Source organism: Kryptolebias marmoratus, linkage group LG15, assembly GCF_001649575.2.
Source record: "Kryptolebias marmoratus isolate JLee-2015 linkage group LG15, ASM164957v2, whole genome shotgun sequence".
Taxonomy (NCBI): Eukaryota; Metazoa; Chordata; class Actinopteri; order Cyprinodontiformes; family Rivulidae; genus Kryptolebias; species Kryptolebias marmoratus.
In genome coordinates, this window is record NC_051444.1 from 11452406 (window position 1) to 11473725 (window position 21320).

General features: G+C 39.4%; 2 protein-coding genes and 1 long non-coding RNA gene across 6 annotated transcripts; 1 reads left to right on the forward strand and 2 right to left on the reverse strand.

Moving 5' to 3' along the window:
• Nucleotides 1-86: 86 nt before the first annotated feature.
• rufy2 (RUN and FYVE domain containing 2) lies at nucleotides 87-15608 on the reverse strand. 4 transcript variants are annotated; one of them, XM_025006509.2, is made up of 19 exons: nucleotides 15480-15608; nucleotides 11826-11999; nucleotides 11615-11732; nucleotides 10587-10688; nucleotides 10350-10473; nucleotides 9281-9345; nucleotides 9116-9181; nucleotides 8884-8953; nucleotides 8673-8774; nucleotides 8396-8512; nucleotides 8212-8304; nucleotides 7927-8001; nucleotides 7733-7830; nucleotides 3393-3512; nucleotides 2972-3101; nucleotides 2776-2870; nucleotides 2616-2664; nucleotides 2132-2212; nucleotides 87-1877 (listed from the first exon to the last, which is right to left on the reverse strand). In XM_025006509.2, exons 1-19 carry the CDS (start codon nucleotides 15553-15555, stop codon nucleotides 1734-1736), a joined length of 1899 nt encoding a protein of 632 aa, XP_024862277.1. In that variant the 5' UTR covers nucleotides 15556-15608; the 3' UTR covers nucleotides 87-1733. The 4 variants fall into 4 exon arrangements, with proteins under 4 accessions (XP_024862277.1, XP_024862278.1, XP_017274217.1 ...); XM_025006510.2 differs by lacking the exon at nucleotides 15480-15608 and adding an exon at nucleotides 14326-14435; XM_017418728.3 differs by lacking the exon at nucleotides 15480-15608 and adding an exon at nucleotides 13671-14401.
• LOC112450582 lies at nucleotides 13082-17932 on the forward strand. The gene is made up of 3 exons (XR_003039244.2): nucleotides 13082-13177; nucleotides 15491-17484; nucleotides 17757-17932. It is a non-coding gene; the product is annotated as an uncharacterized LOC112450582 (long non-coding RNA).
• Nucleotides 17933-18224: 292 nt separating this feature from the next.
• LOC108237339 lies at nucleotides 18225-20745 on the reverse strand. The gene is made up of 2 exons (XM_017418685.3): nucleotides 20192-20745; nucleotides 18225-19117 (listed from the first exon to the last, which is right to left on the reverse strand). Exons 1-2 carry the CDS (start codon nucleotides 20648-20650, stop codon nucleotides 18788-18790), a joined length of 789 nt encoding a protein of 262 aa, XP_017274174.1. The 5' UTR covers nucleotides 20651-20745; the 3' UTR covers nucleotides 18225-18787.
• Between the last annotated feature and the right edge of the window lie 575 nt (nucleotides 20746-21320).

A 21320-nucleotide genomic window follows, 5' to 3' on the forward strand; every position in this document is an offset into this window, starting at 1 on the left:
CTGACTTGACAACGAGTGAAAAGGAAGTGAACTAAAAAAAGAAAAGTGCTCTCTGCCAAAATTAAAACCAGCTGTAGTCAAGATAATAGATTTTTGGCATTAAATTTAATATTAGGACATGACTCTGTCAGCTTAAATATTAACATTATATACAAAGTATTGTATCAACACTGTACAAGTCTTTGTTTTAAAAAAAAAATACAGAAAATGGGGATATACAAGGTGGACATTGCACAAGAGGAGAAGAAAACCTGATCTAGGTTCACTTGAGAAGTATTCATTAAGTTTTATCGAACAAAAGCTACATGGAAATGAATACTTCCAGTTTATACCAAATCACAGATTGTAAACAGTTCAAAACCTCCATATGCACTGCACTGCACTTATTAAAACCCACAACTCAAATTTATAAGAAAAAGGTTAGAGTTTCCGACTTCTTGTGAGGAATGAAGCTTTTTTTTCCCCACAACACAATGGACTTCAAGTTTACAGTGACAGTTCAAACAAGTTACCTGAAATAATCATATGCACAAGATTAGAAAAATCAGGAAAATGTATGATTTGCATGTGTGTTTAAAGTAGTTCTTCAGCAGAAACAGACTGAATCTGTTGCTCTTCTTGGACCTTTCAGCAGCAGTCACTCCATTAGTCTGGCTTTATTCTCAATCAACCTTGAAATGTTTTGGGCTCACCTTTTTATATTAAGGTACAGGGTTTATTTTGGCAACATGAGAAGGAAAGGTGTTTGCAGAGTCTTAAATGGCACAATTAAAAGCAAACTTCTGTCAAAGTCAGAGCCTCATCAGGGAGTGAGTGTCAGCAGCGCTCAGGCTGCTTGAAATGTAAATTTCAGGACGTAAGACTTGTCCCATACTAGGCTGAGATGTGTCCAGCAGGTCTTTCTCATACAGCAGACTTAAAATATATTCTTCTTCTTTCACTGCAATTAAACTAAAGTAAACCCAGACTGGTTTCAGTTTTCACAGAGCAAAAATAACTTTTTTTTTTTAAACTTTACTGTAGTATCTGGTTTGTATTTAACAAGTCAATTTGGCTCGATGTTGAGAATCTGTGTAAACATTTCATTAAGACAGTTTGTGTTAATTTCACTACAAAAATGATAATCTCATGTGCCTGGCTATAAACAGTTGATGTAAAGTTTCAGGTTTGCAACATATTTTGATTCGACTGTAAAGGAGAAAAAAAAAACTGTTTGGTTCAGAAACCTATCAGCTTTTAGCAGAAGTCGTCAGTGCAATTTCAATTTCAGTTCTTTATAAAGTTGCTTCTTCTTTCATAACCAAACTGAATGAACAGTACACCTGCTGTTCAGCTTCAAATATTTCTATTTTTTAAGTATTTAACACACAAAGTGTGGTTGTCTGACCCATTTGCTTCAGTTTTACTGCCAGATGTCAAATTAATCTTTGACGGTAAAGGATGTAATGTTAAAAAAAAAGAAATCTACCTGTTCTGTTATAATGTAGAACATTTTGGCCCCCATTATTTCAAGCATACTGCTTCCTGTTCAGAGCAGCTGCAGAAACAGATGATGCAGGCACCTCTCATTTAACCTTAAACAAAACAAAAAAAAACAAGTTACACGTCATAAACTTTTAGTGCACGTCGTTCTCCCTTAGCAGCAAAAACAGCTAATATGAATTTGTAGATGGTTGGTAGGAAGAGGTTGAGAGGTTTGATTTCAGATGTCCTGGCAGCGGTGCAGGTCTCCCTCATGTTGTGTTGGAGGAGCAGCGCTGGAGGAGAAGGGCGTGGCAGGTGTCACAAACTCGGACCGGTTTGGGAGACGCTGGCAGAGGAAGCTCGTTGTCCGAGCAGCTGTTACAGAAAATCTCCCCACAGTTCCTGCAGTGGTGCTGTGGACAGACAGTAGAACAAAAAACGTTCATCTTCCTTTAGGGCGGCTCATGTTCTGTCAAGTCTGTTACTCTTTTCACAATGCAGAATTACTAGTAGTTCTCCCTAAAAGTAAACTTTGAGGTAAAACTGGTTTGAGATGTGGGTAAATAATAATATTTAAAAGCGATTACGTTAAATTGATGAGGATTTCTACCTCAGTAACAATTCTTTATTTTGATTTCACTTATTTGAAGTCCACTGAGTAGCTGACCTTTCGTCTTGAGATGGAGAATTCCTTCTCACACAGCTTGCAGTGAGTCGCTTCTTTGTCCTTCAACCAAACTTGACCCCCCTAAAACCAAAAACTTTTTACTCAGAAGTAGCAACAAGAAAAACAATCTTAACTTCACTATATGTTTAGAAAGTTACTGCTGAAGGAAATATAATGAAACTGAAGGCAATGTTCCAGAAAAAAAGTTTCTAAAACAAAAAAAGAAGGCATTCAATAACATAACATTTATATGATAATGTGGATTCTAAGGTCTCACAGTGGAGGTCAGGAAGCTGCTGCTGGTGATCCACTCTACATATAACTAACGACTCTTTGCAGAGCCCCTTTGTCTGCAGCAACACCCCACGCAAGAATGCCTTTCCTGGGAAAACCTACTTTTGAATGTGTTGTTTCAACTTATTGAAGAAATAAGCTCCCGAGGCACAGAATGAAATTCTACTTCTGGATCCGTCTGTGACCTTACCTGCAGAGCTTTGTTGGCTTCTTTGATGTCCTCAATCTTTAGTTTAGATCTGACAACAAAAAATAAACGAAAGAAAAACAGATTTAGACAGCAATGTGGAAATGAAACAGGAGACTGAAAGGAGAGGAGATTATGTTTTTTTTAATTAGACGTTACATACTCGCTAAGCTTGGAGCCGAGTTCCTCCAGAGCTTGTTCTTGGTCCTCGCAGATCATCTTCAGCTGAACGTTTTCATCCTGGAGACGATGGAACTCCTAAAACCAGTCGAAGTAAACCACAGACGACACAAGTCACACGTGCTGACAAATGCAAGACAAATCTATTTGATAAAACATTGTGTTTTTGCTCTTTTCACCTTTTTCAGTCCATTGATTTGTAACGCCTCTGTGCTGAGCTGGGCCACCGTATCTTTTTCTCTGTCCAGATCGTTGTGCAGCGTCTGTCTCCACTCCCTCTCTATCTTCAGGTCTGTCTCCAGCTGCTGGCTGGAAGTCCATCATAACCATAAAAAAAATGTAGAGAGAACATGAACTACTGTGCAGGGATTTTTAAAGAATATATTAGTACTGTCTTCTTGTTTCATTTAAACGTAGGGGAAGCCTGCTACTTTTTGAACAATGAAGTTACTTAGCAAATGTCGAATGCTTCATTTATAGTCCTGCTCCTAGATTAGAGATGATAACCTCTAGGGAGCGCAAAGGCTGCTGAGGTGTTCAAGGTACATGTGAATTTGTGCAAGTGTACCACTGTTCGATCTCTGTGGGTGATGTGCTTACAGCTGCTTCTCTCTGTGCTCGATTTGCCGCTGCAGACTGTCGGCCTTGTTGGCAAAGTCCAGCTTGAAGCGCCTGGATCCCTCCTCGGCTGAGGTGCGGTGCCTCTCTGCCTCCTGTAATCTGCACCATTATAACCAGGGACAAACTCAGGACCATGGAGAGAAAAGTCTGGGAGGCGTGTGTGCAAGGGGGGAGAAAATAAAACAAAAAGTGATGGAAGGGAGAATTGAAGGGGGTACGAGGGGGGGGGCGGTTTAAAGACTAACCCTTGTGGTTGTGAAGATAAAGAAGGTATGGGTAAAGGCTGAGGTGGAGGAGGGTGTTGTAATCTGCTCTTTTACAACACCAACAAGTAAAACTATGTACCACAGAGGGGTCAGGTTTTATATGTGGACCTACAAAAAAAAACCATTGAGGAATACTAAGGGATGGTGTAATACACAAAACAACAACAAAATTAAAAAACTGAATGAAAAAGTTAAAAATAACTAACCCAATGCCACTTGACCAGTGACAGATAAAATGATCCTTCACTACGATGAATTCTTTTGACATCTCTCACCATGATGATTTATAAACAGGTTAAACAGGTTGGTTTACCTCTCAGGATATTTATTTGCTTTAGAGCGTATAGATGACAGAATTCTTGGTGTCCGTGGGTGATTTTATTTCTAACAAAGTGAGAATTGCAAGTGGAGTACCTCAAGGCTCAATTCTTGGTCCATATTATGTTTGGTTTTTTTTATGCTTTCTTTTACACATATTGTACAGAAACATATTGTAAAGTATCAGATGACTGACAACTGTATACTTCCTGATCGTCAGATGATTTAAAACTTATGCGCCGTGTAAAGAAGTGTATAAGTATTAATATAAAAATGTCAGACGATAACTATATCGTTAAAACAAAAATATTATCAATTTTTGATGTAAAAACTAAGAGAGCATTTCCCAGCTCTTCTCAGTTTTCTCTTTGTTCATGAAATATGAAGCACAAATTGCATAAAATATCCTACATTCTGATATACAAAAATCCTCTTGTTCACCAAGAACTTATTTCCTTGTTTGTAATTTGGTTAGTAATATCATAACTCAGCCCCAGGAAACACACATGGGGGATTTTTAGGTCTAATAATTTTATTTTAAAATTCCGGTCATTATAAACTGCACACTATTCAGCAACAAGCTGAACATGGTTAAAAACTCAAACTACGCTCAGCACTTTCAAAACATTTAACTTTATTAATCACCGTGGTAAAAGACAGTACTTGTGAGTTTTCAACAGCTGTACTGGGTCTTTAATTCTCTACAAATTGAAAGTATTATAAACATGTAGTTACAATAGGCAGAAGAATTATTCCCCAAGATATAATCATGAAAGTCAGTAAATATCCCAAGACAAACACAGTAACGCAGGTCCCTTAACAGAGGTTTACAGCCCTGAAAGGAGTTCTTACACTTGGCTGAGTAGTCTGTTCTGCAGACACAAAACACGATTCACACAAAAACCTCTGGTCCTACTTAAAGAAAACTTAACTTTTTTCCAGTTTTCACTGCAGGTTGTGAATCTCAAGGAGACAAGTTGTGTCCAGTTTCTCTTTAAAGTGTTGGTGAACTACATTTACTCAAAAACTAAATCGACATTTCATGTTGTGGGTGAAATTTTGAAACTTAGCAGCTCTCAAATTCTTATCAGTAACAGTCTACTACTTTCTGCAATGCCATCCAGTGGTTGCAACATAACATTAAAATATCACATGACGTTGTGCCATATCTAAAGCCCAAACTAAATGCTCACGACTCATATGCAAAGGCTTAAGTGTGAGAGCACGAGGAACCGATTTCAGACACAGACGGGATCGTCACAGCCAGTTCGAAGCAGGTCAGAAGGTGTAACACATGCAAGACAAACCAGCAACAGAGTAGAAGCAGGAGGCTGCATGAACACAAGCCTGTCTGACTGCACATCTGCAGGGAACCTCACCAGCCAACTGGGATTAAATCAGGGCTGCAGGAGAAAGCCATTTAGTCAGATTGCTGAGGTGGTTCTCACACTGCAGCTCAACTTTTACAGCTGAACTGTGAAACTAAATGCCCTCTAACAAACAGCAAAGCACAGTTATTCAGATATCCTAGCTGAGCCAACATGGACGCCACTGTGGGACTACGTTAACATTATTCTGCTGACAAAATGCTCTTTAAATACAACAGCAACAACTGTATTATTTCTGAGAGTCAAAACTATTTTATTCGTTGTCTTAAAAGCATATAAACAGACTACTGGAGAGTGTGTAACATTTGTGTGCTCGCCTAAACATGTGAGTTAATATAAAGTGTGGTGTATAATTAATTCAAAATGTGTCTTCAGTTTCATTAAAACTACTTTAAAGAAGTGATAATTGGACAGTTCTCTGTCCAGTTAAATGCAGCTACTTGAAATGCAGCTGTCTGAACATTCAAAAACTTTTTCCGTATTGGTACCAACATATCTGGATGTAAATCAAACAAACATAAAACTTGTTGCAAAGATCGCAATGAATCCCAGGGTTTGGTTGATGAAAGTGTCTCAGGAACCAAACCAAACATGCAGTCCAGTTCCACCTGATTCTGTGGCAGCTCTTAGACCCTAAAATTGTTTGGATAGTGTGTGTAAAATAACAGGAATGTTCAGTGAAGTTCAGTCAGTCCTCAGAAAGAGATATCCTTCACTAGCTTGTACTGGTGCTCTGTGTCCGTGCTGGCACACTTAACAAATGACATGGCAAGTGTTCTGGTCTGACTGAGCAGATCCTTATCACTGCACAGAGGAGCAGGAACAAATAAACAAATAAATTAAAATCAGCAGGAAAAAAAAAACAATCCACCATGAAGGTTTCAAGGGAGCAAAATGAATGGAGGGATGGTACAAACATGATGAACAGAAAGGAGGGAAGAGGGAGGAAAGAAAGGAAGAAAGGATGTCAATACATCGGTATTCTAAGTGGCTACAGTTACACTCAACATTTTTCTGACTTATCATCACAAGCATAGCATGAAGTGTGAATGAGATGTTGAAACCAAGGAGTCTGATTTCAGGCTGCCAGGTTCACGCTGTAATCAGATCTCTACAGACTGGAATATTTCCTTTGAGAGTGCGCATGACAAATGAGAAGAGGTTGGGAAGTGAAGGAGGGGATGGTAATGGAGACAACAGATGATTATAACTGCATCTGACAAAATATGAACATTTCAGGGCAGGCTACATTTGCAAAGAGATGCCGAGTTAACAAAATGAAAGCGACGACAACAAATGACAAATTATTTCTGTTCCAGAGTCTCTACAATAAACAGCATGTAACTCTGAAGGACTCCCCCCCACAATAGCTGTTAAATTATTTTAATTTATCTCATTAACTTCTTCATTAGACTGTTTAGGAACCAAAACACAAAACTCCTAACAAATCTGTGTCCTGCAGCGTCAGCCTTCATCAACCTTTGGAGCAACAAAAAAACCCCAAAACAATCACAAACAAGATGGATCATATTTAAACCAATGGGAGACAGGGACGGATGGACTGAGTGGACTCTGAACAGCAGGGGCAAGGAAGGATCATAAAGCATCGATGAACCAGCAGGCAGCTACTTAATGACAAATGTGGAGCACTGGACCTCTGCGTGCATGAAAATCTTTGCACTTTCTTATCAGATATTAGAAATTAGATGGGGCAGGGTTTCCACAAGGAAATCACTTCATAAGGACTCGTGTATTGTCTTGTATCTAATGCTCCTTAGAGACCAAAGTTTCTGTCTCTCACTGGAAATTAGTTTTATTTCACAAAATCGATTTCTATTGCAACCAAGGTGATGGATATTTAAAAAAAAGATTATCTATTCGGACAACTTGGTGACATAAACTTGGTAACTGTTTACATCCTACAGTCATGTGGGAGACGTATGAGGCAAACAGTTTGACCCTTTTGTTCATTTCCTTATGGAAACCCAAAACCCTGATGAAGAAAATTATTTTAATATTTTGTCCTCACTTTCTCCTCACTTATGTTCTGAACATTTAGAACCAAAATTATTCAAAATTCCTAACTAAATATGTACATAAAATATTATCTATTCTTAATAAGTGTCAAGTCCTGGAACAATATAATCAAAATATTTTAACTTTTTTTTCACCCTGGATGGATCTGAAATACATCAAACTTTGCTAAAAGAACATTGCATATAGTAATTTCAGATAACTATTAGATAAATAAATAAAAACTGAGAAGAGGAGGACCTGGTTTGGACATCTGGCTCACAGAAAATGTCATTTATTTGGTGGGTGTGATGATTTAAAGGCAGTATCTCACCTCTGCTCCAGCTGCTTCATGGTGGCAGTGATCTGATTGGTCTTCTCCTCCAGACGACTGATCATGTCATTCTTCTTCTTCATCTCCTCATCAGATGACTAAGAAACAAGAAGAACTGTCTTTAACAAGCAGCAGGGATTCCTGAGCAGCTTCTCCATCCCATGATACGAAGACGAGTAGGTGTGTGACGTTACCTGCATCTTCTGGTACATTTCCACATTGATGGTTTTAACCTCGTCCAGTTGTTGCCTCAGTCCAATCAGTGTGTCCTGTTTTTTTAGAAATAAAAAACTTTAATAAATAAGACTCAATAAATCTCATGGCTTTGCTCTAAATGTCACTTCATGATTTTTTAAATTTTTGTTGCAGACTTCATGTGTTGTTAGTGGGAGGCCAGAAACGTCAAAATGTACAACCAATAATCTTAACATCTGTTGGATTTTTATTTATTTTTAAAACAAGAAACAGTAAGTAATGACCTGTTTTTCATGAATATCTTTTTCCAGAAGCTTCATAGCCAGCTCCATTTCCTGCTTCATCGACACCTGGGCCACCAGCTCGTTCTCCACATCCTGAATACGAACAGAATACTCGTATAATCTGTCATTAAACCCACTCCACGCGTGTTTTACAGAAATATTACACACACATCCACAGTCTGACCTGTCTCAGCTGGCACTCCTCCTTCAGCTGCCTCCTGGCCTCGTTGTACATCTCATCCAGACCCTGACGGGACTGCTTGTATGTGTCTCTTTCCACTGTCACGTCGCCTTGAGTTACCTGAAGTAGTAAGACCAACAAGGAAAAAAAAACAAAAAAAACATGTAAGCCTCAGTTCATGCTAGTTTGTGATAACAGCTGTCATTAATCCTGAGTATTGACAACCAGATCAACTTGTATTTTTTGCCTCAGTTAAAAAAAAAAGTGTTTTTCAGTTTACCTCTAAATGTTGTTGCGCCTTCAGCAGAATCAGGTTGTTTTCACTCCTCAGCTGCTGGTTTTCTTCCTGCAGTTTGATGATATTGTTCTTTGCTATGGCGAGCTGCACACACAGACATGTAGGGAATTAACGCTGTCAGTGATGCTCAAACTGAGACTTTCAGTTCTGAAGTCTCTCTCTCTGAAATGTGTTTTTTAAAGGCTGGTTTTACCTCCTCTATAAGTTTGGAGTTGGACTTCTCTAGAGAGTCGACTCTGCCCTGAAGACCATGAACCGTGGAACTGCATACAAAAACAAAATGTAAACTTGTAGTCCCAGTATTTTAGCTTCCTTTTTTAGAATACGGCTTTATGATCGTAGCAGTTATAGTATTTACAGCTCAGACGTTAAATGTATTCAGTTAGTAATGTTTTGAAAAGTATCTTCAAGTGCTAAAGTCCTACTTCAGCTGTCGGTTCAGTTCCTCCACATAGTTCTTCTGATCCAAAATGGATGCTATCTGACTGTTCCTGTTGTCATGGAAACAGACATAAAACAGATCTGTGAGTCACATTCGGCAGAAAGAAACCAGCTGCACGAATAAGTGGAGAAACGGTTACAGATCGCACCTCTCCTCACTCCTGTAATCATCGATGTCATTCTTCAAGTACATGGAGAAGTCGATCACTCCGACCTAAACAAAAAAGACAAATAAAAAGCAATAAGAGATGTGGAAAACTGAGAGAAAACAACAACTGCATAAAATTAATTTAAATAAGTTGTACCTTAGGTTACTACAATCTATCAAACTGTTCAAGACTTTCCAAGATCATATTTTATGAGTGATAAAATATGATCCTGGAATTGGAAGATGATGTGCATTTATTGAGGACAGTACTGGAGTTTAGAATCATTCTTTCCTTTCCAAAAAGCCAAACTTTCTTGTAATACTTAATATTTATTAAAGCAGTAGTGATCAACAGTTCTTTGGGGTTTCTGAAGTCGTTTTAAAGTTTTTTGGACTTCTTTACCCCAGTGGGCAAACCTTTACATATTATTTTTTGTTTGTTTGTTTCTTAAGCTAATGATCATCACTCGGGTATAAAAATACTCAGAAACCTGAGGGATAAACCAGTGTTGTGCTGACAAATACTTTTGAAAAAATAAAGAAAAATATACATAAATCATATTTTGATGCTCAGATTTAATCTTTTTAGCTTTAGAGATGGGCTCATATCTCATTTACTTTTGCTATTTAAGGTAAAATCTCTATAATTTTCTGTGCAACGCTTTGTCTGATTGAAACCATTCACTTGTTAAAAACAGGTCATTTCATATCACAAATAGCCCCACCTTTTTTATTCTGGTGTGAAGATAAGCTGTGCAGGATGTTTGACTTGGTGAGCAATTTTGCAAAGTCACCACCCACTGGTGGATGTATCACACCACAGCACCAGCTCTGCTAAAATACTTACCTGATGGGGAGTCCTTCTCTGTACTTCCTGAAACTCAACTGAACTAAACAGTTTCAGGTCAAGGAGACAGTTAACAGAGGTTTTTACTGATGTGAAACATAAAATACACTGTGTTGACGAGGGAATAATTAATACCAGCTACAGGGCAACATCATCTCAGAGTAAAATGATCGATGTAAAATTGTGTTAAATCGTAAAGATGCTGTTTCGCAGAAGAGGTTACCTGAGAATCCAAGTCTTCGCCTTTGACACACAGATTGGCATCAATGACGTTCAGGCCCACCAGCAGGCCCACAATCACTGCTCCCTCCTCCTCCAGCATCAGCGCTGAATCCTCATAAAAATCACTGGGGAAGGACGTTACAACCAATTCCCATAAATCAGCAGCACATTTATCTTTAACACTGTGGTGTTGTCAATACAAGACGAGTACACTGTGGCGCATTTTGTCCGGACCTACCTGAGGAGGTCCTTTCGAGTGATGAGGAGGCGCAGGTAGTCAGCCAGCCGTTTCTGCATGAGAGCCAGACGCAGCCACGCTCTGGCTCTGCCCAGGGGAGTTCTGGAAAACACAAACAAGCACATCGGTGATGAGGGTGGACTCTGAAGAGGCTGGGAGGCATGTGTTCAGACATGCAGCAGTCAGCTCCTGTATAACCTACATACATCAGCTTGGGTCTTTCAAATCTTTATGTTGGAAAACAGCAAATTTTACATTCATAACAATACATTTCATTCCCTGATTTGGGTGTTAAGTTAAATTTTCTAAAACATTTGTGTTTGTAGAGGATAATAAATCTTCTTTTAATCAATGCTTCATTTGTTTCAGGATTTGCGCGTCAAAATTGTGTTTGTAACTTGTGGCACAGACAGTTTTCACAGTCTTGCATCTAACCGTTGAGTCTGCTCTGCTTTGGTACAAGTCTTCTGCTCTGACTCAGCACTGCTGAAGGGGAAACTGTGTGCTTTCCAGACAACAGCACAGATGTTCCTCATTTTGCTGGAGCAGACAGTAGTGAACGTTTCTCATCAGGTTTTTTTGTCAGGAGAATCGTGATTCACGTGCTGATCTGTTAACTTTTAATACGTGTTCCTGTCAAAAAGAGATAATCAACATCCGTTTTCTACAACTTGCCTGATAATAAACACTAAACTACAACGCAGTCATGTTCTTTAAAGTTGGTGCTTGCTCAAAACAAACAGATTCAAACAAATATATGTTTTTCAGATCTGATTGTCACATTTCTAAAAAAAAAAAAAAAATTGTCCGTACAAAAAGTTGCAGTATAAAGAAAGAAAGTAAGAAAGAAGTGAGGCTGCTGAGAGGAGAAAGGTGAAGTGAAAGTAAATAACACTCAGATACGTCCCTGAGCCGGCTCAGGTGACAGTCTAGTGTTACTCCAATTTGCTAGAGTGTGATTGTTGTGACTGATGTTCCTCCTTGGCTCAAGTTAAATGGGACCGAAGGAGCATTGATTTCTTCCTTACTTGAGTCCAGGAAGGTCTCGCACAGAAGCCGAGATCTCCGCTGCTTCTGGACACAGTTTCTCCACCAGTTCCAGAGGACCCCACAGAGATTTATTGAAACCCAGGAAGGACTTCTTCACTGGAGAAAGACAGGTGAACATGCAAGCACATCAATGACAAAATGAAAAAAAAAAAAAAAACCCCACAAATATCATCTTACCCACTCTCTTACCTTTAAGCCCATGTTTTAGGCAGTGCTCCATGACCACAAAGAACTGCTGCAGAGGAGGGTAGTCCGAGTCCAGCGTTCGTCCGAAGCTCAGAGCCGACTCGATCAGGCCTTTAATGCTGAGCTTCGCCATGTTCAGCAGGTTGGCTCGCTCCATGGCCATGGGGTCCCGCATGGCTGCACACCCAGAACTTACAGTAAACACTTCAAAATACGTCAGGTTGCAATTTATTATTCAGAAATGTTGGCGCACGGATGCTGCACAGACAACACTTGTCAGATGAGTGATGATGTTTTAGATCAGGATAACCATTTTTTTATTTTTAATATGCTTAAATAAAATGTAGCACAGGCAGAGGTAAATCACTAAATTACAGGCAATCACAATTTTTTTTCTTCATAATAAAGAGATTGAAATGTCTGTAAAGAATACATTAGATTTAGAAGCCAAAAACAAAGTAACTGCTCTGCTTAACTTGTCAACCATCTACAGCCCACTACTTCTTAACGTGAAAATTAAAGCAGACCTGTATTTAATAACTTCACTGACATATAATTACACATAACCAAGTCAATAAATCCCACTTAGCTGACTGTCTCTCTGTATAAAACAGATGAATCAAATTAATGTCTTACAAGTGATCATTAATAGAAACATGCTTATGAAAGATGCTTCAGTATTGTTTTCAAAGTCTTAGGAGGTTTACAGGCAAACCCTAAAGCTGTCCACTAAAAACTTTTAGTCCCATGATTGTGACGAAACCAGAGGCTATGAAACAAAACCCATGAGATTAAAGTTTCTGTTTTTACTGTAAACGATGGATTTTTGACCTCCTGTTTGTGAATTTATTTAAACTGTTCGCAACTCGAAAGTGTTGAGTTAAAACAAAAGCATGTTTGTGTTCATGTTGGGTCGGTGTAATAGCTAAAGTCAACATAAGAGTTCAAACGTTTTTTGAAAAATGTTACAAAATTCTAAATCCATCATAATTAACCAGCCTCAGACATAAATCTAGTTTATTTTAGTAACACGGCAATACATTGCTAATATTCCTTTGCCTGAAGGAGAATCGTAGGGTCTGATATTGTAATCTCCTGTCGGGGTGTGCTTTTAACCGTTTCACGAGTGAAACTTGAGTTAATGTGTAGCTAAATATCAGGACAGAGCAAAGTCAGACAGCCTTACATGCTGCTGCAGACTGGCCTGGAAATGTGGACTCTGACAAATCATTAACATGCACATACATTTTTAGGAAGGTGACTTTTTGGAGCATATTGGATCTTAAAGAATTGAGAACCATGCGACTACCGGCATCATCAAGAGACTTCTACCAAGGGTACGCCCAAGACTGAAGGTGAAAAGCTCCAAAACATTGTTTTAAACATTTAAATAGTCAATGTAGCAGACGTTTGTGCTTAATATAAAAGTGTAAAGACCTAAATATGAAAATAACTGGCCATATTAGTTGATGCGGGTTGTTCAAATGGAAATTTTGTGATGAAGTGACGGGCATCAGATTATATTTAACTGAGAGGGGGGGGGGGGACTACAGACAAGACAGGTGGAGGAATTGAATGAAAACACACAGATTATAAGGTTGTGTGGTTTTTATAAATAGGAGGATGTAGAACTAAACGCATGAGAGCAGTGCTAATGTGTAATGCAAATTAATTGGTGGCACAATGAGAGTGAAAACCAAAGAGAAGTGAGTCTGTCACACTGTTTGTACAGCTGTCACACCAGTGGAGACTATTTCACTGGTTAGTTTCAGTGATACGTACAGACTGTGACAGATGCTAAACTAGCATCTGTCACAGTCTGGTCGGGGACACCTCCACATGCACTACCTTGGACGGCCCAGTCTCCTGGAAGAGACGTCCTGTGCTCCGACACTTTGGGCAGGACGTGAATGCTCCCTGAGATAGTCTCGGATGCTTTCCTGGCCAAAGCGAAGATAGGAGCCTGCCAGCGGCCGTCGCCTCCGCCTCTCACCGCGCTGCCGCTCCCGCTGCTGGCAGATTTATCCCCGGAACCGGATTTCTCCTCCTGCAGCCTCAAAATCCCAAACACCTGAGTTTTCTCTTTGCTGCTGTCCGCTTCAGACAGAGCCAGGTCGTGCTCTGCAGTCGATGCCATGTTCCCAGCGCGTTTGACACCAGAGCTAGCTTGTGCTCAAAACGGCACAGTTTTGAGTGTGCTAACGGTTAGCAAGCCAGCTTTTGTACACGAATTACCATCTGACCATCCCATATAAACCCCCCGCGATACACCGCAGGTAAAAAGGATGACAGAACTAACAAAAAAATAAATAAAAAAAATCAAGTGTCCTCGTAGTCTAAAGTGCCCCCGCGTTATACGGGGCTGCCAAATCTTTACCAGGCGTCAGTCTCGCTACATAATGAGCGGTACAACCCGTGGCGACAGTACAGAGAACCGATTCTCGGAAAACAGACCCTTTCCCAACATCGTAGCGGTGTACAGATTTGTTTACAGCCCGCAAACCTGAGCGGCAGTTGGCGTCTCCACGGTCTCGCAGCTGCACCCTCCGAAGGGGCGGCGTCGAAGGACTCACGAGACACAAAAGGCAGCACTACGTAATGATTTAACAGGACCGTTGCGCTCCATGGTCTGCTGCCCCCTACCGGTGGACGCGAGAACTGCACGGTGATGTGCAACAAGCGGTATGGCAAGCCGTTTGTGTATTTATTCGATATCCTCTGACATCAACATTTTCTGTCCACTAGTTTGTGACTACTGAAGTTGCAAATGTGGTCGCACTAGTTCAACAAACACTCTTACTAGTAGTTTTATTTTGAAAACTAGTTGGAACAGAAGTCATACTAGTCAGTAATTTTGTAACACTAGTAGTTCAAAAGTTCCAACTAGTTAATATTTTAACACACTAGTGGACAACCGCACCAAAGTAGTCAACAACAGTATTGTACAAATCAGCTAGTAAGCATTAAAAAAAACTTACATATTAACTAGTCCAGCTTTAGTTTTGTAGCTTTTCACCTGGTTAGTTTAAACATGTTTCACATTTGCATTATGGAAGTCTCTTTATAAGCTCTGATCAGCTTCTGGCCTCTCCTGCACAGTTATTTTAACTCCTTCTGTGCTCTGTAGTTCTGCCATTTATGTGCAAATGGGGGGTACAAATAATTTGAGTAATGTATGTTTTTAGCACTTTCAGACAGATTAAACTACACAGAGTTAGCTGAATATGGCACCATGACTTTAATACCTGCTTCAGGGGATTTGGACTTATGTTGTCTATGTATATCTATAATTTAGTAGAATGATTAATATTTCTACTGAAACAAGATGATTGGCATCTAATCATCACTTTTACATGTGCTTGATTAGTCCACCATTCATTTTTGTTTATAAATCTTTAAAAAAATGTATTCAAAATGCAGTCATAGAAATATCAAAACAAAATGTAGATAGTTCTGCATTTCCGTATTGTCTTGAATAATTAAATGCTCTCGATAAGTTATTTCCTCTTTTTCAATAAATGGTTTCTGTAATGTACTCATGCAGTGATGCGGGATTTACACCCAGGTGTTTTGGGACAGATTTTTATAAGTTATTAAGTTGGCAGTTATTCAACTGATAGTGTCAGACATTCAGATATCAACACCCATCATTCATACCTTGGCTGCAGGCTAACCGCTCCAAACTCTCGCTGTGAGTGATGCCCCAACGATGGAGACTCTGAGGGGAGTACATGCTGAGAGGGTCCCTCGCCTGCGAGGTGGATGAGTCGTTCCAATCTGAAGAGGTTTCTATCGACCTGCTGCCCGGCTGTCTTCTTTATTTTATATCCAAAATGGCCGTCTCTCCTGTACAAGTGGTGAATTAGTTTGATCAAATTTAGCCACAAACTCAGGACCTGCTCAAAAGAGCTGCTTCTGCTGGAAAAACAATAAACAGTAAAGTTTGTTTTTCTTTTTTTAAAGCAGAGACTAACATGTAAATGTAGATTTACATGAAAAGTCACTGACAGGAGCACATTTGTAAAGCTGTCTCATCAACATCAGTAATTCAATATATAATATATAATGTTTAAAATCTGATCGTAAAGGCACATTTGAAGTAAACAGCAATCTTTACGTCCTTTCACTTTCCCTTAGAATCTCTCCTCTCATAAACACAGCCCTTACTAGCATGAAAATGCTGAAACAGTCATCACCTACATATGCAAAAGTTCCAGATTAAATGTGAATATCTTGCACTTACCACAAAAATTTACACAAGTTTTCTTCATGAACAATGCATTCAGTGTGTTCCCACCTTACCATAATGTATATTTTACTAACAGTATATTTCTGTAGCACTGGAGCTCAAGGAAACTGTGACTAAGCTCAGTTTTTCCTTCCTGTTGTGCTTCTTTTTTTTTTCCTTTGCCTTCTCTCCCTCTCTAATCACTCAGGCCTGACCAGAGATCATATGACCAGTTATGAACACATCTGGGCTGCTTTAGCTGTCTCTGTGCTGCCTGTTTTGATTTCCTGAAAGGCTGTTTCTCATTTCTGAGACTCTTAAAAGAAAAAGATTAATGTTTACTTATTTTCTTTTCTTTTTTTTTTTCGTCATTAGTTTATCTGTAAAAATGTTCAGCTCATCATGCATTTAAAAGAGCAGATTTTTTAAATCTGTGTTTTTGTCTTTAATATAACAAAGTGCAACAGGAAGATATTTATGGAAAGTGTCAAAGAACAAGATATTTTTACTTTGTAAGAAATATGGATTTAAAATTTTCTGTTCTAATCAACCAAAATAAACATATCAAATTCAGTATCCATAATCATGTTGATTAGCTTCAGTTTTATAGAATGGTTAATATAAAAAATTAATCAAAATGATTAGTTTAACGCTGCATCATGCTGACCCCTCATCTCTTAACCACACCTAAGCAATACACATCACAGTGTGCCTTGGTACTATGTAGGAATCACTCTACAGACAGCCTCCTATATAAGAGACAGCTAAACCAGCCAATCAGTTCACAGCAGAGAGCCTTTTTTAGTGTTGTCATGCTGTTTTATCGTAGTAACATTTCACCGTGCAGCTGCAGATGAAATGCAGTTATTCTAAACATCTCTGAAGCAATAATCTAACATAATTACTACATGTCTGATTTACACAGATAAAAACATGACATCAAACCTTGTATAAACTAAAGGAATGCAAATGGTGGCAGCATTCTTGCTGTACAGGTTGTAAACAACTGTACGTGGGATAGCTCCTATAATCCAAACTCTATTTGTCAAGCCAGAGTTTATTCCTAACCAGCTCTAGTGAATTAATCATGCACATGATCATTCTGTTACTGCATCTTACTGCAGAATGAGGAAGCAGAGTGTTGATCTGATGGCTTTCAGCTTGTCTGCAGTCTGCGCACGTGGACTTTCAGGCAGGATGAGCTCGATGCACATCAAAGCTTCAGCGCATCAGTTCCAGCTGCAGCAGCTCCCAGAAGAAACGCATCAGCGGTGATGGACAGAACCTGGCGTCCGTCGATCTGCGTTGCTCCAAAGATACGCCGAGGCTGCAGCGTCGCCACGAGTTCCTGCAGTTCAGAGGCAGTGAGCCGTTTCATGCTCTGGGGACATCACCGACAGAAACCACAACCATCACCCCACACAGCATCCAATGGTGAGAAAGCAGCAAAGCTCAGAGAGGGGAGGGGTTTGGGAGTAAAACAGCAAAGACGGAAGAGAGAGGAGGAGGAGGAGGAGGAGGAGGAGGAGGAGGGAGGCTTGGGAACGGATAAATAAAGAAAAGAAGCAAGGCGAGAGGAGTTGACTGAAATTAAAACACACAGCAGGAAAAGAACATACCTCTTCCCATGTTTAAACTCGCAGGTTAGATGAATGAAATGTATGAAGCGATGAATGAAAACATCAGTTACGTTTTCATCCAATCAGAAGCTGGTTGGAGGAGGAGGACCGGAGGCGATTGGATCATTTAGACATGAATGAGTTTGCACCAAAAAGAATGAAATCGCATCTCTGGAAACTGATGAAACCAAGGACTTCTCACGCCTAATATGCCTAAAAAAAAGACATTTTAGTAAACATTTCAAATAAAAATATCTTAGAACACAATCTGTATTTTTTTATTATTAAAGTATTTATATTCTGTGTATGTATTAAAACAGATTGATAAAATAGATGTATTGGGTTTGAATGAATTAAAGATTTAAATCCCTATTTTCTCTTGCATCTCCAACACTAAAATTGTAAATTGATCTTTCAAAGCAATACATGACCGTTGCTGATTCTTCTTTTTTCATGAAGGTGCAAAGTTGTGTTTATTTCTGAGTACTAGATTATAATCAGACATTTGTGAATGGAGTGCAAGATGTGGAGCAAAAAATAATTAGAGAAACCATCTCTCTGTTGCAATAAAATGTTTATTTGTAAAATATAAACTGTAGAAATAGCTCTGTTTAGAAAAAGAAGGTAAGTTATTTCAGTATCGACAGTAATCTTTGTAATTGTTCTGCACCAAGCAAACAAAACAACAAAGAAAACTGCTGAAATTAAGTTGTTAAGAACATAAACTATTAAGAGTGCAAGATATTACATTCCCACAACACAACCTAAGGTAATGGAGAATATCTGGGGTATTTTAGAGACAAATCGGTCTGACTCTCATCATTATCAGTCAAGATCTTAATTAAAAATTATTACATTTATGGAGGTAAATAAATGAATGCTGCCACTGCATATGCTTATCAAAACAATTCAACAAAGACTGAATGTTTTAATAAAGGATAAAGCAGCTCAGCAAAACATGAATGTGACTTTTTTGGCCAGGCAAGGAATTTTAGGAGAGATATACAGCAGATAAAAAATAAATATTATTGACATATAATGGTAAAATTAACTATTTACAAACTGTAAAAACTGTACTTGTGATAACCTCCTTCCACCTACGATGCCTTCTGAGCATTTTATTTTTCAAACTCTGCAGCATAAAGCACCTGCTGAAACTTCATCCGCACCTCCATCCGTTTTTTGAAAGTGAGCCTCTTTATTGAGGGCAGGAGGCTGAGCAAAAACAGTTCATCTTCATCTCTGAGGCTGCCGAGGTGGTCCGCAGAGCTCTTCTCAGTTTGCGTGGTTGCCTGTCGTTTGCGTTTAAGAGAGGCTCCAATAGTCTGATAGCTGCTTAGACTGGAATCGGCAAGAGAAAAACTGGTAGTGATGACCGGTAGGGAGTCAAACTGCTCCTTCTGTTTATTATCTGGCTCCTTCTTCAGGTCAACGGCTGCTCCAGCGACCTATGTGGCAAAAAAATAGCATGGCTAATGATTAACACAGACAGCAACACACCTGTAGGCTTCAGTTTCCTTAACAAACATGGCGATGGACATGTTTTTAGCTTATTGAAGAGAAGTAGAAATAATTTTGACATCAAGCTCCCATTTCTAAAGTACATCAATCAAAGAATTATTTGGAGTTGTTAGAATTTGACTTATTGTATAAATCTTGTTCAGTTTTTAAATTAACATTTTAATTATTAATCTCCACATTGCTCTATGCGGATGTTACTTTTTCACAACAATTCAGTTTGTGTAATATTTGTTTTTTTATTTTTATGTTCATGTCTTTATTAACATGAACTTCCCATCTTCCACTGCTGAGAGGCAGGGATCTTATTGACCTCCGCCAAGGAGGTCTATGTTTTCAGTAGTGTTTGATTGTTTGTCTGGGCACAAGATTACTCAGAAATATATGAACAAATTTTGATGAACATTTCGGGAAATCTTGAGGTTGTTGCAAAGAACAAATCATTCAATTTTGGTTGTCATCGGGATCGTGATCCTACAATTTTTTCATGACCCTATGGTGTAGGTGGAGTGATGCCATCATCACCACACGATGACATCATCATCATCATGTGATGTCATCATTGATGTTGTCACTGTATGTTAGGAAAATATCAGTCCCATTATGATATGCGCTCTCCAAGTGCTTCTAGTTATTAACTGCATTAGGTTTTAAAGGTGATAGTTTATAGTAGTAACTGCAATGCGAAAATTTAAAACATCATCTAAAGTCTAACAAATGTATAACATATCATCTAAAGTCTAACATGTGGTTTATTATTATTATTGTTTACGTTTCATTTTAAATCTGTTGTCAGTTATCAGTCATCTTTCGCCAGCTGCTTTTATTTTGAAAAACTAAAAGCGGATGTTGTTAGAGGCGACAGTCGTCGGATTTCCCTTGCACAAAAACAGAACGACTAAATAAACGAAATGAATTTCAACGTAGCTGTCAGATGTGACAACAGAGGTTGTCTCCACGTCACAATACACACGTTGATGGTAGCCGTGCGCGCGCACACACACCTTTTCTGTGTCTTTCAGGCTTCTCTCTGTTTGGGGTTCAACATAAACACAGGATTTGTACTCCGAGAGAAGTGACGAAATCTGCTCTCGCTTACAGAGTTGCGAGACCTTCTCTTCCGCGTGCGCTTCGGCTTGTGAAGCGCTCGTGTCGGAGGTCGGCGCGCGGTTCTTCACGTAAACGTCCAGCCACTGTAAGGCGGTGTACAGCTCCGGGACGGACTTCTTCCCGTAGGGCCTTCTGCTCGTCCGTTTCTGCACCCGCCGCTTGGCCTTGGCGAATTTGTCGCGAAGAGCCCGCCACCGTTTCCGACAGACGGTCTCCTCCGTGCACAACAGCTGCGCTATCTCCATCCACGAGTTCTTCGCCATCTGAATGTCTTTGTACGTTTGGTTGGAACAGTTGTAAAGATGGCTGTGTTTTCTAACAGCCTCGGCCAGCTGCTCCTCAAACTCGTCCATCTTGCAAGTCGGACCAGTTCAACGCGAAGTCTTTTCGCCCTGCAGAAAACACTTCGGTCCAGGCTCGAGTCGTCGGGGGGAAGTGCGGCCGGCGTGCTGCGACTTCAAAATAAAAGTTTGGAATGAAAACATAATTTTAACTTACACGTTTGTCTTTCATTTTTAGTAGTCTTTTTAAAGGCATGATAGGAGAGCTTCAAAAGAATAAACAATAACAAAACGAGCTATTTAATATGACAAATGTTGGCATCCATTTACTTATTTTTCTTTAAATGGAAAGCCTATCTATCTATCTATCTATCTATCTATCTATCTATCTATCTATCTATCTATCTATCTATCTATCTATCTATCTATCTATCTATCTATCTATCTATCAGGGTGGCTGGGCTCAGCCTCAGAGACAGGGTGAGGAGCTCCTTCATCCACGAGTGGAGCTCGGATTAGAGCCACTGCTTCTTTGCAGCTAAAGGAGTCAGCTGAGTTGGTTTGGGCGGCTGATTAATAAGCCTCTTGGATGATTCCCTTTGAAAGTTTTCCAGGTATATCCCACTGAGAGGAGACTCCAGGGAAGATCCAGAGCTCGCTGAAGGGATTATATTTCCTCTCTGGCCTGGGAATACCTTGGGATTTCCCAAAAGGAGCTGGAGAGTGGATGGATTCATTTATT